We start from the raw sequence: 13785 nt of genomic DNA, 5'->3' as shown, positions 1-13785 counted from the left end.
AAACTATCAGTTTATGTAGTTCAGAAAACCAACTTGCTTCTTCTTAAATAATGAAAATGAATTTAATAGATTTGTTAATTCAGGTTAAAACAAATTTATAGTATTTCTTTAAAATGATATTCAATGGTAAAAAATTACAAGTATTTGTTAATTTTTAAAAACTATTTTAAAAAGCCTTATTTTACAATAACAAAAACTACTGTAAAAAAACCTTATTTTACAATAACAAATGTCTAAAGAATTTGGGGATTAGCATAGTCTGTCATGACTAATCACAGAAACTGTTCACATTTTCCTAAATTTATCAGTCTTTTAAGCAATTTAATTAACCCTTCATAATCCATTTTGACAACAGGACATAGCAACTCATATCATCAAAACCAATACTCCTAAAAAGATAATCTACTTGTTAATAATTGGGAAGTGAATATACGTACAATGATTAAAGTAAGTATATTGCTTGGTTTATCCTACTTTAGAACTTACTGGCCATTCTTTAGCAGCTTCCAAAAGTATTGTTCCAAGTCCACACATTGGATCGAAAACAAATGCACCAGCCTACAGACAGAAATATTGATTTGGCATTATTTAGCCTGTTAAATATGTATTATAAAAGAAACATAAATTTCAAGAGCAATGATTGCTTTTTACACCTTATTCAGAGTTTCAGGTGGCTAAAGGCATAAGGCAGATGTATGCTGGGTATGTATGAAGGTCCCTGGTGGTGGTCATGTGAGAGGTAGTACAGGGTTATGCTGCACGTGGGAACAGTCCCCGCACCTTAGAGTTTGAAAACAACACACACCTCACGCTACACCCCCACGGTAGGGCATCGGGGGTTTCTGCTTCCTACTGGAAGCCAGGCTGGTCAAGTGGTCCCCATCTGGAGTGCTGCCCATGACTGTGGCAGAAGGGAAAGAAAAGCATTACAAATGGTGTACTGGCTCTTAAAGGTGCCATGTAGAAGTGAGGCACATCATGTCCACTGCCATTTAACTGGCTGAAGCCTGTTAGTCACATGACAGACATGATTTGAAGGGGCCGGGAAAGTCTAATCCTACCTGTGCCTGGGAAAACCAGAAATGTGGAGAAAAAAGGAATTATTCCCATTCTGGGGAAGTCACCATCATGTCACAACTTGTAAGTACTGCAATGATTCTGGTTTTGTTCTGAAGAATGAGAAACTACTGGAGGGTGCTGAGCAGAAGAGTAACGTGACATTTACTCTTCAGAGGGATCACTCTGGATGCTCTACTGAGAATGGACCAGACAGGGTAAGAGTCTTAATAGCGAGGCTAGTTAGGGGAAACAGGCAAGAGAGGATGGTGACTTGAATGAAGGGTGTTATTGGTAAAAGTGGTGAGAAGTGGTTAGATTCTACGTATATTTTGAAGGTGGAGCCAATGGACTGGACATTGAATGTTTAAGAATGACAATAATCAGAAATTAGACTAGAGTTTTTGACCTGAGCAACTGCAAGAGTTCTCTGTTACTGAGATGGGAAGAGATGGGAAGGAGAAGCTTCGAAGGAGACAAGAGTATAGTTCTGGACATGTTAATTTTGAAATACCTCTTAGACCAAGTATGGACATCAAGTAATTTGTTGAACATATGGGTCTGGAGTTCAGGGGAGAGGTTCAGGCTGCAGATATAAAGTTGGGAACACTCAGTGTTAGTCATAAATGATATTTAAAGCATGAGAACTAGATGAGTCATCTAGAAAGTGAGAGAAGTTAAAAAAGAAAAGTCTATGGGTTGGACCCTAGTGATCTCCTAAGTATAGACGTTGGTAGATGAAGATTCAGCAATGCATACTGACAGCAGCACATACTGATGTAGGAGGAGAACTAGAGTGGTGTTCCAAAAAACTCTGGAAAAAAACATTTCAGGAAGGAGAGTGATTGCAGGATCAAAGTGCTAATAGGTAAGCAAGGTGAGCAGTGTCAGCGGCATGCTGATGACGTCAGCCTGATGAAGTGGGCACAAGAGAGAAGGGGAAGTGAGGAAGTAGTGACACCAAATAGGGACAACTATTTTTAAGAGTTTTTCTGTAAAGGGAAGCAGAGAAGGAGCACGTGGGTTCAGGAAAGGGTTATTTTCTTAAATTGCAAGATATGTAATCAAGGGTACATGCTGCTGGGAATGTGCAGTAGAGAGAAAAGTCCGGAAGTAGGCATGAGGTAATAGAATCCAGGAAGCAAGTACTGGAGTGAAACAAGGACAATTCACTTACTGCAACGATGATAACGCAAAGTATGTGGGCACGGACTCCAAGATGTTGGTAGATTTGGTGAGGAGAACATGTTGAAGTTCTTTTCGGATTCCAATATTTAAGTCAAATAAGAAGCAAGAGAGTGAAAAGTGTAGGCAAGGAAATGACTATAGTGGTAGAACATAGACTAAGCTGTGAAGGAGGGGTGAGGACAGGCGGTGAGTAATGGACAATGATGAGTAAGGTCAAATGACGAGAGGTCCCAGGGGTTAAGGGGCTGTGTGGCAGCATGCTAAAGGAATTGAACAGCAGGGAGAAAGAGGCTAAGAGCAGGATTCCTGAAATTGAGATATTTGGAAGGTATACTCCTCTGGGTATGACAGGGTCCAGGATATGGCTAGGGTAGATCATTAGAGGCAGGGAAACCGAGACATTAAAGGGTCAGGTTACAGAGTTGCCACTGAGATCATAAAGAACTATGATAGGAATAGCAGCTTATACTCCCATAGAAAGGACAGGACAGCTAGAGACACCTGCATGCGCATAATTTCACGGCATGTGCTTCAAACGCACAGAGAGGTTCTGGGCAGAAGGAGCAACGAGAAGCAAGCAAGACACCTACCACCTCCAGGCCCATGGTCCCTTGATATGTTTACAGAGGAAGCAGAGTGCTCAGTGGACAGCCAAGTTTCAGTCAGAGCCAGAGGGGACCTAATGGAAAGAAACATAATGTCCTTCAGGAGAGAGAGAGAGAGATTTTCCCCTGGGTAGAAATTCTAAGGGGAGTATCCTATGGATGCCCCATGAAGGGGTGGTTAAGTAAAAAGAATAAGGATCTAAATGACAATTCAGTTAAAAATAACAATGGTATGAGAACTAATTTTTATTAAGATCTTAATATGTATCAAACATGGTCCATGGTGTAATCTGACCTTAAATATTAGGCCCTTCTCTAGCTATGACATCTGGGTACCTGGGCAGGAGACAAGTATTCCTGTATGCTTATATTAATAACTAAGACTTACAGAACTTGATTTTCCTTGTTCGGATATGTAGCTTGTGGTAAACGTGAAAAATATCTAACCTCCTCCCGTTTAGATTTCACTAGTGGCCATGACATACCCAAGATTGGATACTGGGATCATTTTACGCTGTGGGTCATTATAATGAAGAAAGTCCCTGCCCTAAGAAGACACTACCTTAAAAGGATTTTACACCACCCTAGAAGGAGTCCTCCACCCTTGCTCATGGGATCAGGTAGATGACAAAAACCAGACTGGGTGACAGGCACGTGGAGAGTGAATCAGATTAAAATAGTCCGCCAACAAGCCCATAAAACCCCTTAGATCTAAACTGGCAAACCTCTCCAGTCCCTCCCTCTTTGGAAGCTTTCTATTCTCAATAAACTTGGCTTTGCTGCCCACCACTCTTCATCTGGTCTACCTCTTCATTCTTTGAAGCTGCGTGACCAAGCTTTGCGGGCACTGAAGGAAAAGAAATCTTGTAACAATTGCTAAACTCCTCCAAAACAACTGTGCTGTGCTACTTCTTATGTGCTTTAACAGACGTCCTATGCTGGTGATTACATTTAGAGAAACCATTCTTACTCTAGGTTCTAGCAAGGCAAACTCACAGTAAGGAAAAATTTTATCTAACATTAGCTTTGAATATTTTAATTTACTTTCTACTTTTCTGACAAATGGATGTTTATGTCAAGATAAAGGTAACATTTCAAACTTGTATAAGGTGGTTATATAAATTTATATTTATATAATATGTATAAATGTGTATATATATACATATATATATAGTTATATAGTTATATAAACTGTGGTGAGATCACTGGCAGTTTGGTAACCATAACTCTCTCTCCTTACACTAAAAGAAATTTGGACTAAAGATTAAAATCAAATAAAAAAGAAAATCATGGATTCTGAGAACATGATAATCTTAAAGTAGCTTTCTTCTTTTCTCTCAGCTCCAAGCTATTTAGTTCTCTGGGCCCAAGTGATGCTCAGACATAGAGGCAACTAGTGCTAAGAGAAAGAAAGCCTTGGGCTTCACTTGGGTCCAGAAGAAGGAACTAGTATGGGGCCTCTTAGCTATGGCTTGGTGGGAGATTAAGAGACCAGCCCTGGAGCCCAGAGGGGGAAAATCACTGGAACCAGGGAGAACCTGGTCTTCAGAGATCTACAGATCTGCAGGGAGACCAGTGAATAGAAAAGCTTTCACTTAGAAAAGTTTTCAGCATGGCTAACAGATTCTCCTTACCCTGCCAACAACCTCAGTGGCACCAGAGATCCATTTGCCTTCTGCCATTTTTAGGATTTTGGCCATTTAAAATATTTTAATAAACATAGTTGAGTCCCAGTGTGCCAACAAGAAAATAATGGCACATCCAAAGGTCTGGGGTCGGTGAGTAGCTACAGAGTAAATAGGCAGAACACGCCCAGCATACATCTAGTGACACGGAACTCCTGGAGGAGACAGATAAGTATTCGAACAAAAGAACTAAGAGCTTTTAGAGATATTCAAATGTAGTGTGCACACACACAAAACCTTCAGAGCTAAAAAATGATGATTTTTAAGCTAAAAATTCTGACAAATAAAGTAGAACATATCTCTGTGACTCTTGCTATAGCTTGGAAGATTATGTTCAAGAATAACTCAAAATGCAGACCCAAAATATAAAGAGATGGAAGCCATGTGAGAAAAGATAAGCAACTTGGAGGATAGCTCCAGGAAGCTTAACATGTTAATAATTTCACAAGCAGAAAAACAAAGTAGTTTAAGCTAAAAAAGTCACTAAAGCAAAACAGTTGAGGCAATAATAATTAAATAAGTAATGAAAGAAAGAGTGTGTGAGACAGAGAAATAACTTTTATAATTATTATATATTCCTAATAATTATTATAATCATTGCCATAGCAGTAGCTAATACTTAAACACGTTCTACATGCCACGCACTGTTCTAATCACTTAATAAATGCTAATTCACTTAATCCTCACATGACCCCAGGAGGTTTTTTTTTTTCAAGATTTATTTATTTTAGAGAGCAAGTGAGTGCGTGTGTGGGGGTGGGGGAGGAATGGAGGGAGGGCGAAGGAGAGACTCTCAAGCAGACTCATTACAAAGCGTGAAGCCTGATGCAGGGCTCGATCTCACAACCCTGAGAATGTGACCCAAACTAAAATTAAGAGTCTGATGCTTAACTGACTGAGCCACCCAGGTGCCCCCCCAGGAGATAATTATTTTTATCTTGCTGATGAGAAATGGAGGCACAGGGATGTAGAATATCTTGTCCCCAGTTTCACAGTCAGTTAGTGGTGGAGCCAGAATTAGAACTCAAGCAGCCAGATACACCAAGTTCGGGGCTGAGTAGAAAACACACACGTAAGTGTATCCTGCTAATACTCCTGAACTTCAGAGGATTTTTCTTCTTCCAAGATTTTATTTAAATTCAAGTTAGTTAACCTATAGTGTGGTACTGGTTTCAGGAGTAGAATTTAGTGATTCGTCCCTTGTGTATAGCACACAGTGCTCATCACAACAAGTGGCCTTCTCCATACCCATCACCCATTTAACTCATCCCCTGAACTGTAGAGGATTAAAGAGTAGAGTATTACAAGCCTCCCCCAAGCAAGAACAGACAGCTAGACAGGAAAGGGAAAATCATACTGGCATGTATTATTCATCTAGAACACAGGAGAGTAAATGGCAACAGGAGAGCTTCTACGATCTCTGAAGGAAAGGGACTGCCACTCAAGACTCTTCCATCCAGCCAAGATGGGTGTGTATCCCAGGATAAAAAACAAATTTGAGGATAGTAGGAATTTCAGACAGTGTATTATGTGGATACCACATCTGAGGAAATTACCTAAGAAAAGGTTTTAACTAAGCAGCAAATGAACCAGAGCAGAGACCTCAACAGGAAAAGACAAAGTGAAGAACAACAAGGAGGAGTGCTATGCATAGTGATATGTCTGTGTATTTATCCAGAAAAGCGTGTGTGTAAACACAGTTAGAGCTTAGTGATTAAGGACAGGCTGTTTAATGTAAGTGCTAAATAAGGACTTTTGAAATGTAAGGGGCATATTTCAAGGGAAATTCTGACACATGATAAATAATTTAGTTCAATCTAGTTGTTGGGGGTTGAGGGTTGAAGGGTATAAAAATGTTTCAAAGGTCTTGTTGTAGGGAGGAGTAAGGTGAGTCAGGAGAAGAGAAGAAAAGCACTTTAGAGGCCTCATATTATGATAGGGAAGAGGGCCAGTTTAGAGGGTCCTGGTGGTTAAAAACAGTGTCTTGACAGTGGAAAGAGTTCGTATCTTGTTTTAAAGAAACAGCAGAGTCCTATGTGTTTAATCAAGAGAGCTGGGAAATAGGAACTATTAGTAGAACAGAACAATAAAGTATATCTCCAACCTCAAGGACAGAAATGAAATGATTATCAAGTAACTTGATCAAATTAGCAAAAATAAAACTAAGAAACAGTGTAAGACGTTATAAACAGAGTAAAATAGGAGGAATATAATCAAGCATGTCTGTCGTAATACTGCGTTCTCTCACTGGAAGACTGAGACTATCAGAGTGGATAAAAACAGAGCCTAAACCAGGCAAAGACCCCATCAAAAAGGAGAATTTCAGACCAATATCCCTAATGAATATGGATGCCAAGATTCCCAACAAGATCCTAGCTAATAGGATCCAACAGTACATTAAAAAGATTATCCACCATGACCAGGTGGGATTCATCCATGGGATGCAAGGGTGGTTCAACATTCACAGATCAATCAATGTGACAGAACAAATCAGTAAGAGAAGAGAGAAGAACCACATGGTCCTCTCAATTGATGCAGAAAAAGCATTTGACAAGATACAGCATCCGTTCCTGATTAAAACGCTTCAAAGGAATGGAGGGAATATTCCTCAACTTCATAAAATCTATCTATGAAAAACCCACAGTGAATATCATTCTCAACAGGGAAAGGTGACAGCTCCCCTTTGAGATAAGGAACATGACAAAGATGTCCACTTTCACCACTCTTGTTCAACATAGTATTAGAAGCCCTAGCAACAGTAATCATACAACAAAAAGAAATAAAAGGCATTCAAATTGACAAAGAAGAAGTCAAACTCTCTCTCTTTGTAGACGACATGATACTTTGTATGGAAAACCCAAAAGACTCCACCCCCAAACTACTAGAACTCATACAGCAATTCAGTAATGTGGCAGGATACAAAATCAATGCACAGAAATCAGATGCTTTCTTATAAACTAAAAATGATAATACAGAAAGGGAAATTAGAGAATCAATTCCATTTACTATAGCACCAAGAGCCATAAGAAACCTGGGAATAAACCTACCAAAGAGGTAAAGGATCTGTACTAGATGAACTACAGAACACTCAGGAAAGAAACTGAAGAAGACATAAAAAGATGGAAAAGCATTCCATGCTCATGGATTGGAAGAATAAACATTGTTAAAATGTCTATACTCCTAGAGCAATCTATACTTGCAATGCCATCCCCATAAAAATTCCACCGGCATTTTTCACAAGTCCTGGAACAAACATGGAACCAGAAGAGACCCCACATTGCTAAGGAAATGTTGAAAAAGAAAAAACAAAACTGGAGGCATCACGTTGCCTGATTTCAAGCTTTACTACAAAGCTGTGATCACCAAGACAGCATGGTACTGGCACAAAAATAGACACATAGACCAGTGGAACAGAGTGGAGAGCCCAGATATGGACCTGCAACTCTATGGTCAAATAATATTGACAAAGCAGGAAAAAATATACAGTAGAAAAAAGACAGTCTCTTCAATAAATGGTGCTGGGAAAATTGGACAGCTATATATAGAAGAATGAAACTCGACCATTCTCTTACACCATACACAAAGATAAACTTGAAGTGGATGAAAGACCTTAACGTGAGTCAGGAATCTATCAAAATCCTAGAGGAGAAGATAGGCAGTAACCTCTTCAACATTGGCCACAGCAACTTCTTTAAAGACATGTCTCCAAAGGCAAAGGAAACAAAAGTAAAAATGAACTTTTGGGACTTTATCAAGATCAAAAGCTTATGTACATCAAAGGAAACAGTGAACCAAACAAAGAGGCAACGCACGGAATGGGAGACAATATTCTCAAATGACACTGTGGACAAAGGGCTTTTATCCAAGATCTATAAAGAACTCCTTCAACTCAACACTCAAAAAACAGATAATCACGTCAAAAAATGAGCAGAGACGTAAACAGACACTTTTCCAAAGAACACATACAAGTGGCTAACAGACACATGAAAAAAATGTTCATCAGTATTAGCCATCAGGGAGATTCAAATCAAAATCACACTGACATACCACCTTACACCAGTTAGAATGGCCAAAATTAATAAGACAGTAAACAGTAAGTGTTGGAGAGGACGTGGAGAAAGGAGAACCCTCTTACACTGTTGGTGGGAATGCAACTTGGAATGCAGCCACTTTGGAAAACAGTGTGGAGATTCCTTAAGAAATTAAAAATAGAGATGCCCTATGACCCTGCAATTGCACTACTGGTATTTACCCCAAAGATGCAGATACAGTGAAAAGAAGGGCCATCTGTACCCCCATGTTCATAGCAGCAATGGCCATAGTCGCCAAACTATAGAAAGAACCAAGATGCACTTCAACAGACAAATGGATAAAGAAGATATGGTCCATATATACAATGCAGTATTATGCCTTCATCAGAAAGGATGAATACCCAACTTCTGTATCAACATAGACGGGACTGGAGGAGATTATGTTGAGTGAAATAAGTCAAGCAGAGAAAGTCAATTATCATATGGTTTCACTTACTTGTGGAGCATAAGGACACTGGGAGTTGGAGAGGAGAAGTGAGTTGGAGGAAATCGGGAGGGGGAGACAAACCATGAATGACTATGGACTCTGAGGAACGAACTGAGAGTTCTGGAGGGGAGGGGCGTGAGGGGTTGGGAGAGCCTGGTGGTGGAAATTAAGGAGGGCACGTATTGCATGGAGCACTGGGTGTGGTGCATAAACAGTTAATCTTGGAACACTGAAAAAATTAAATTAAAAAAAAAAAAACAGAGTTGTGTTGTGAAAAAACAAACTGAATGCAAAGTTGAAAATAAAGCAGTGGCAAAGAAATACAGCAAATACCAAGAAAAAGAAAGGAATACAAATGTAAGACATGAAATTTAAGTTTAAACTCACTAATCAAGATAAAGAGAACTTTATGTTCCAATAAAAAGGCATGATTCCTGATGAAACAGTAAAAGTTATAAATGTGCATATAGCAAACTAGACAGCAGCTAAGGCAACAACTAGCAGAAGTGCAAAAACTTAAAAATACAAATATAGTAACCTAATGAAATTTTGAAATGCCTTTTTCAGAATTGTGCAGATAGTAAAACAGTAATATGGCAGACATTCCTTGACTAAAAAAAAAAATCATTTTCTTCTATCCACCGAATACTTACAAAAATTGATTCAGATCTTAGTCACAGAGAAAAACTTAAAATTTAAGTAGAGGTTTTACAGGCCATGTGATTGTGACATAAAAGATTTGAAATAATAAAAATGTAACTATCTTTGGACTCAGCTTTTTTATAGTCAAAATACTCTCAGAAGTTCAGCAATATATAAAAACATATCGCTGTAGCAGTTCATAAATGTAAGGGCAACAGAAAGAGAAAGAAAAGGATAGAAAAAAAGAGAAAAAAAGAAAGGACAAGAAAGCAAGCAACCAAGATGTTCACCAATCAGCTGATTATGCAAAGGAGCTTGCTATTATTAAGAATGCAAACATTTTCCTTACCTTAATTTCAGCAAGAGAGGCCATTGCCCATGCTATGGTAGACCTGAGGCCTGCAGTCTTGATGTAAGCTCTGCTGGCTAAAGGAACCCTACAGAGAAAAGAACTTGAGGATACACTCAGTATTACTGTGCAGTAAAGAAGATCATGATATAAATAAAAATGACTAACCTGTTCACATCTGTGACTCATCTTAATATATTCAACTAACATACAGCTAAATATCTGTTAGATTATGGAATATTTTAACTTTTTTACAAAAATACCTTCTCTAATTGGCACCTTGACTAACCAGCCAGTGGAGTATTTCAAAAACGTAAATTTGCGCGGTGCCTGGGTGGTTCAGTCGGTTAAGCACCTGCCTGTAGCTCAGGTCAGGATCCCAGGGTACCCTGGAATTCCCATACCTGGGATCATGAGCCCTTTGTCTTTGGGCTCCTTGCTCAGCAGGGAGCCTGATTTTCCCTCTCCCTATGTCCCTCTGCCCACTTGTACTCTCTCTCAAATAAATAAATAAAATCTTAAAAAAGAAAAAAAAAAAGGAAGGTAAATTTGTTGGAAAACTAAAATTTAAACTCTTAAGTGTTTGACTTATAAAAATCTAATCATATAGGAGGGAAAAACCTTTCTCAAATTGTTAATATACTTTCCTGCTTTCCCATATGGAATATACAGGAACTTTTCTTGCTGGATCTGGAGTCATCAAGAGGAACATACTGTTCCGTGATATGGATGTGGTATGGGAAGTAGGGCTGAATGGATGCTAACCCTTGAAATCTGTTTTCTAGAAAAAAATTGCTTTTGTAAATTTGTTCTTTGCTCATTTGCATCTTTCTCAAAAGATGAAATGAAGCATGACATTGCATTGTCTAAAATAATTTGTGGAATGAAGAGCTGAAGCAGACATCTCCCAAATGAGTTCACTGGCCTCCATTATGTTTCACTTCATACTTTATCCTCTACCTCATCACGGTTACTATCAGTGTTTCCAGATTTGATAGGGGTTTTCAAAATATTATTTCTATCTTTCTAATGCAATGAACAAGAAAGCTTGAGAAGAGCTATTACAATAACCTTAAGCATTCTTTTTTATATCCTGGCTTACAGATGCATAAAAGTGAGCTTAGAGCTAATGGGGTATTCCTATTAAATTTTTATAATCTTTACAAATATTCCATGCCTAGAATCCAGGAAAAGGGTATCTAAATCACATTATACTTGTAAACAGGGATGTGCATATAAAATGTTTCGAAGAGGCCAATGACATTTACTTGCTTCCAAGGAACTGAAATCACTATTTTCATCCAATAGCTCTTTCTTTCCAGAGCATCTAGAAAAGTACCTGTTATATGATAAGTGTTCAACAAATATTTTGGAATAGGGAAATGAATCATTTGCATTTATTATCAAATAGTACTCTGCAAGATTAGAGAGATACCTGAAGTGGATTTTAAAAACTAGAAATATTCTCCCACAATAAAAGAATAATGGCAATGAAATTTGTAGAATGTTCACATGTGAATTTTAAGAACTGTGCTGTATTTTCTATTTTAATAAAAACTCCAGATGCTAACAGACTAAGGGCCTGTGAAAATCATTTAATAATAGAAATAATTAGATATAATTTTCGGTATGAATCACATAATCAGTGAATGATTACAATCAAATCTTTTATAGCTCTAACCAGCCAGATTAAATCACATGCATTAAGCACCAAGAACACACTTTACTGGCTCAAGTAAAGAACTTAAATGCTTTGCCATTAGCCTCCTCTGTTATATTGATGTTTCATATTATAAATAAGAACATAAAGTTCTTACTTTTACAGACTTTAAGGGACAAACATGAAGCTTAGAGAACAATATCTACCTGAACACAGGGATTCCCACCACAGAGTAAATGTCATTTAGATGTATGAAGATCTGAAAGAGCAAATAGAAAAGTTAAAAAAAAACAGAAACTGCTTTACCAAATGCACTGACTACTGGAAAACTTCCATTGTGAAATTGTTTTATTTATTAATTTACTTTATATTTTATTTCATAAATAATCCATATTTTAATTAAAAATACAAGGCCTTATTTATCATATAGGGAAAGATGTTCCATAATATTTTTTCTTGAGCAGAGACAAAGTACATTTTTAGTAGATTGCATAGAAAGATTCTGAGGATAATCTGGTATATAAGGTATATGGAGACTCATGCTCTGAAGACATCTTGAGGTCTTTCTTTCCAGAGATTCTCTGAATAATCATAACTGGATCAGACTTTTCAGCATTGTGGGCTAGAGAAGACTTCCTAAACCCACCCTAATTCTAACTTCAAATAAGACTGGAGGTCACACAGGACCATCACAAGTTACACATATTTCCAGGGTAACAAAATTTTCTTCAGGCCAAGGACATCATAGCAAGGGTGATCTTTTCTCTCTCTACCAACCATAAGTGAGCTTCAGCCTCTCTACTACCCCTCTTCTGTTAGGCCATAAAGAGGATTTAAATGTCTCAAGTATAATTAGCAGCTCAATTAAATTTTAAAAATTAGATTCTTACTTTCATAGTCTGATAAAGTTTATGGAATATTCCAACTCTGCTGTTCGACCTCAAGAGCATTTGATCTCTAATACTTTGACCCCAAGGTTATTTTTATAACGAAAAGAATGACCTGGAATGGACCCTACTGAGTCAATTTAAATCCTTGATCATTAAAGCTAAACTTGCCAGTGCTTTGCATTATTTATTTTAGCCAAAGTATTTATTATAATTCTTTTCTATTTAAAATTGATACTCAAGAAAAGATACACTGATATTTTTATATATCAAATGTTATTAAGACTAGCTTCTCCCACTATAAATTTTTTTCCCTGAATTTTGCTGAACAAAATTTGTTAAGATTTGATTCTGCTGTTAATTTTGGTCACAGTTTTTACTGTATGATTTTATTGTTGTCAATTATGTTAACAGCTATTATTAATTACACTAACTGGCTGGTAGGAATTAAATGAGCTATATTTACTTAGGAGCCAAACTATGAGAAAAGTGTAATTTTGAGGCAGTGATAGAGGGTCAAGGGGAAATGGGGAGCTGGGAACCAGCAGAGTACAAGATAAGAGAGCTGGAAAGAAGAAACAGAAGGAGGACACCCTCATGTCAAAACATCCTTGAGGTCAAAATATTTTTCTTTCTCTCTTCTTTCAAAAAAAGGTTTTATTTATTCTTTTGAGAGAGAGAGAGAGAGAGAGAGAGACAGAGAGAGCATAAGTTGGGGGAGAGGCAGAGGGAGAGGGAAAAGCAGACACCCTGTTGAGCTGGGAGCTGGATATGGGGCTGGATCCCAGGGCCCTCTGCTGAAGGCAGAGGCTTACCAACCTGAGCCACCCAGGTGCCCCCAAATATTTTTCATGACAGTAATGAAAAAATACATCAGGTATTACTTTATAAAAGTGAGAATATCAAGTGAAAACATTGAAAAATAAAAACACAAAATGTTCTAATACAGTCAGCTATTACTGCATTCAAAGCTATAGAATAATAAATTTATGGGTCAATGAATCATGAAAATAACTAAACTACCTGTCAAATTTATCAGATAAAAGTGAAGAATATATATATATATATATATATATATATATATATACATATACATACACATATACATATATATACATATATATATATATGTATATATATATACATATACATACACACACACATATATATCATGAGCTGGGGGGGAGCAGGTGGA

The 13785-nt window shown here is 37.6% G+C and overlaps 1 protein-coding gene across 3 annotated transcripts in view; it reads right to left on the bottom strand.

The window, feature by feature from the left end:
• Positions 1 to 13785, bottom strand: part of THUMPD2 (THUMP domain containing 2) — a 41032-nt gene that overhangs the window by 14380 nt on the left and 12867 nt on the right. For 2 of the 3 annotated variants that reach the window (XR_006606482.1, XM_004765532.3), the window contains exons 5-7: positions 11910 to 11962; positions 10044 to 10131; positions 487 to 558 (exon numbers count right to left, since the gene is read on the bottom strand). Coding sequence is in view for 2 of the 3 variants with exons in the window: in XM_004765532.3 (XP_004765589.1) it covers positions 487 to 558; positions 10044 to 10131; positions 11910 to 11962 (213 nt within the window). In the remaining variant the exon portion in view is untranslated. Of the gene's footprint in view, positions 1 to 486; positions 559 to 10043; positions 10147 to 11909; positions 11963 to 13785 lie in introns of all 3 variants that reach the window. The other variant, XM_013062987.2, reaches the window with a different exon arrangement.

Source organism: Mustela putorius, unplaced genomic scaffold (assembly GCF_011764305.1).
Source record: "Mustela putorius furo isolate JIRA1106 unplaced genomic scaffold, ASM1176430v1.1 tig00000281_pilon_pilon_pilon, whole genome shotgun sequence".
NCBI classification, from domain to species: domain Eukaryota; kingdom Metazoa; phylum Chordata; class Mammalia; order Carnivora; family Mustelidae; genus Mustela; species Mustela putorius.
Note: the sequence above shows the minus strand (reverse complement) of the source record. Positions and strands in the feature narration are given on the sequence as shown.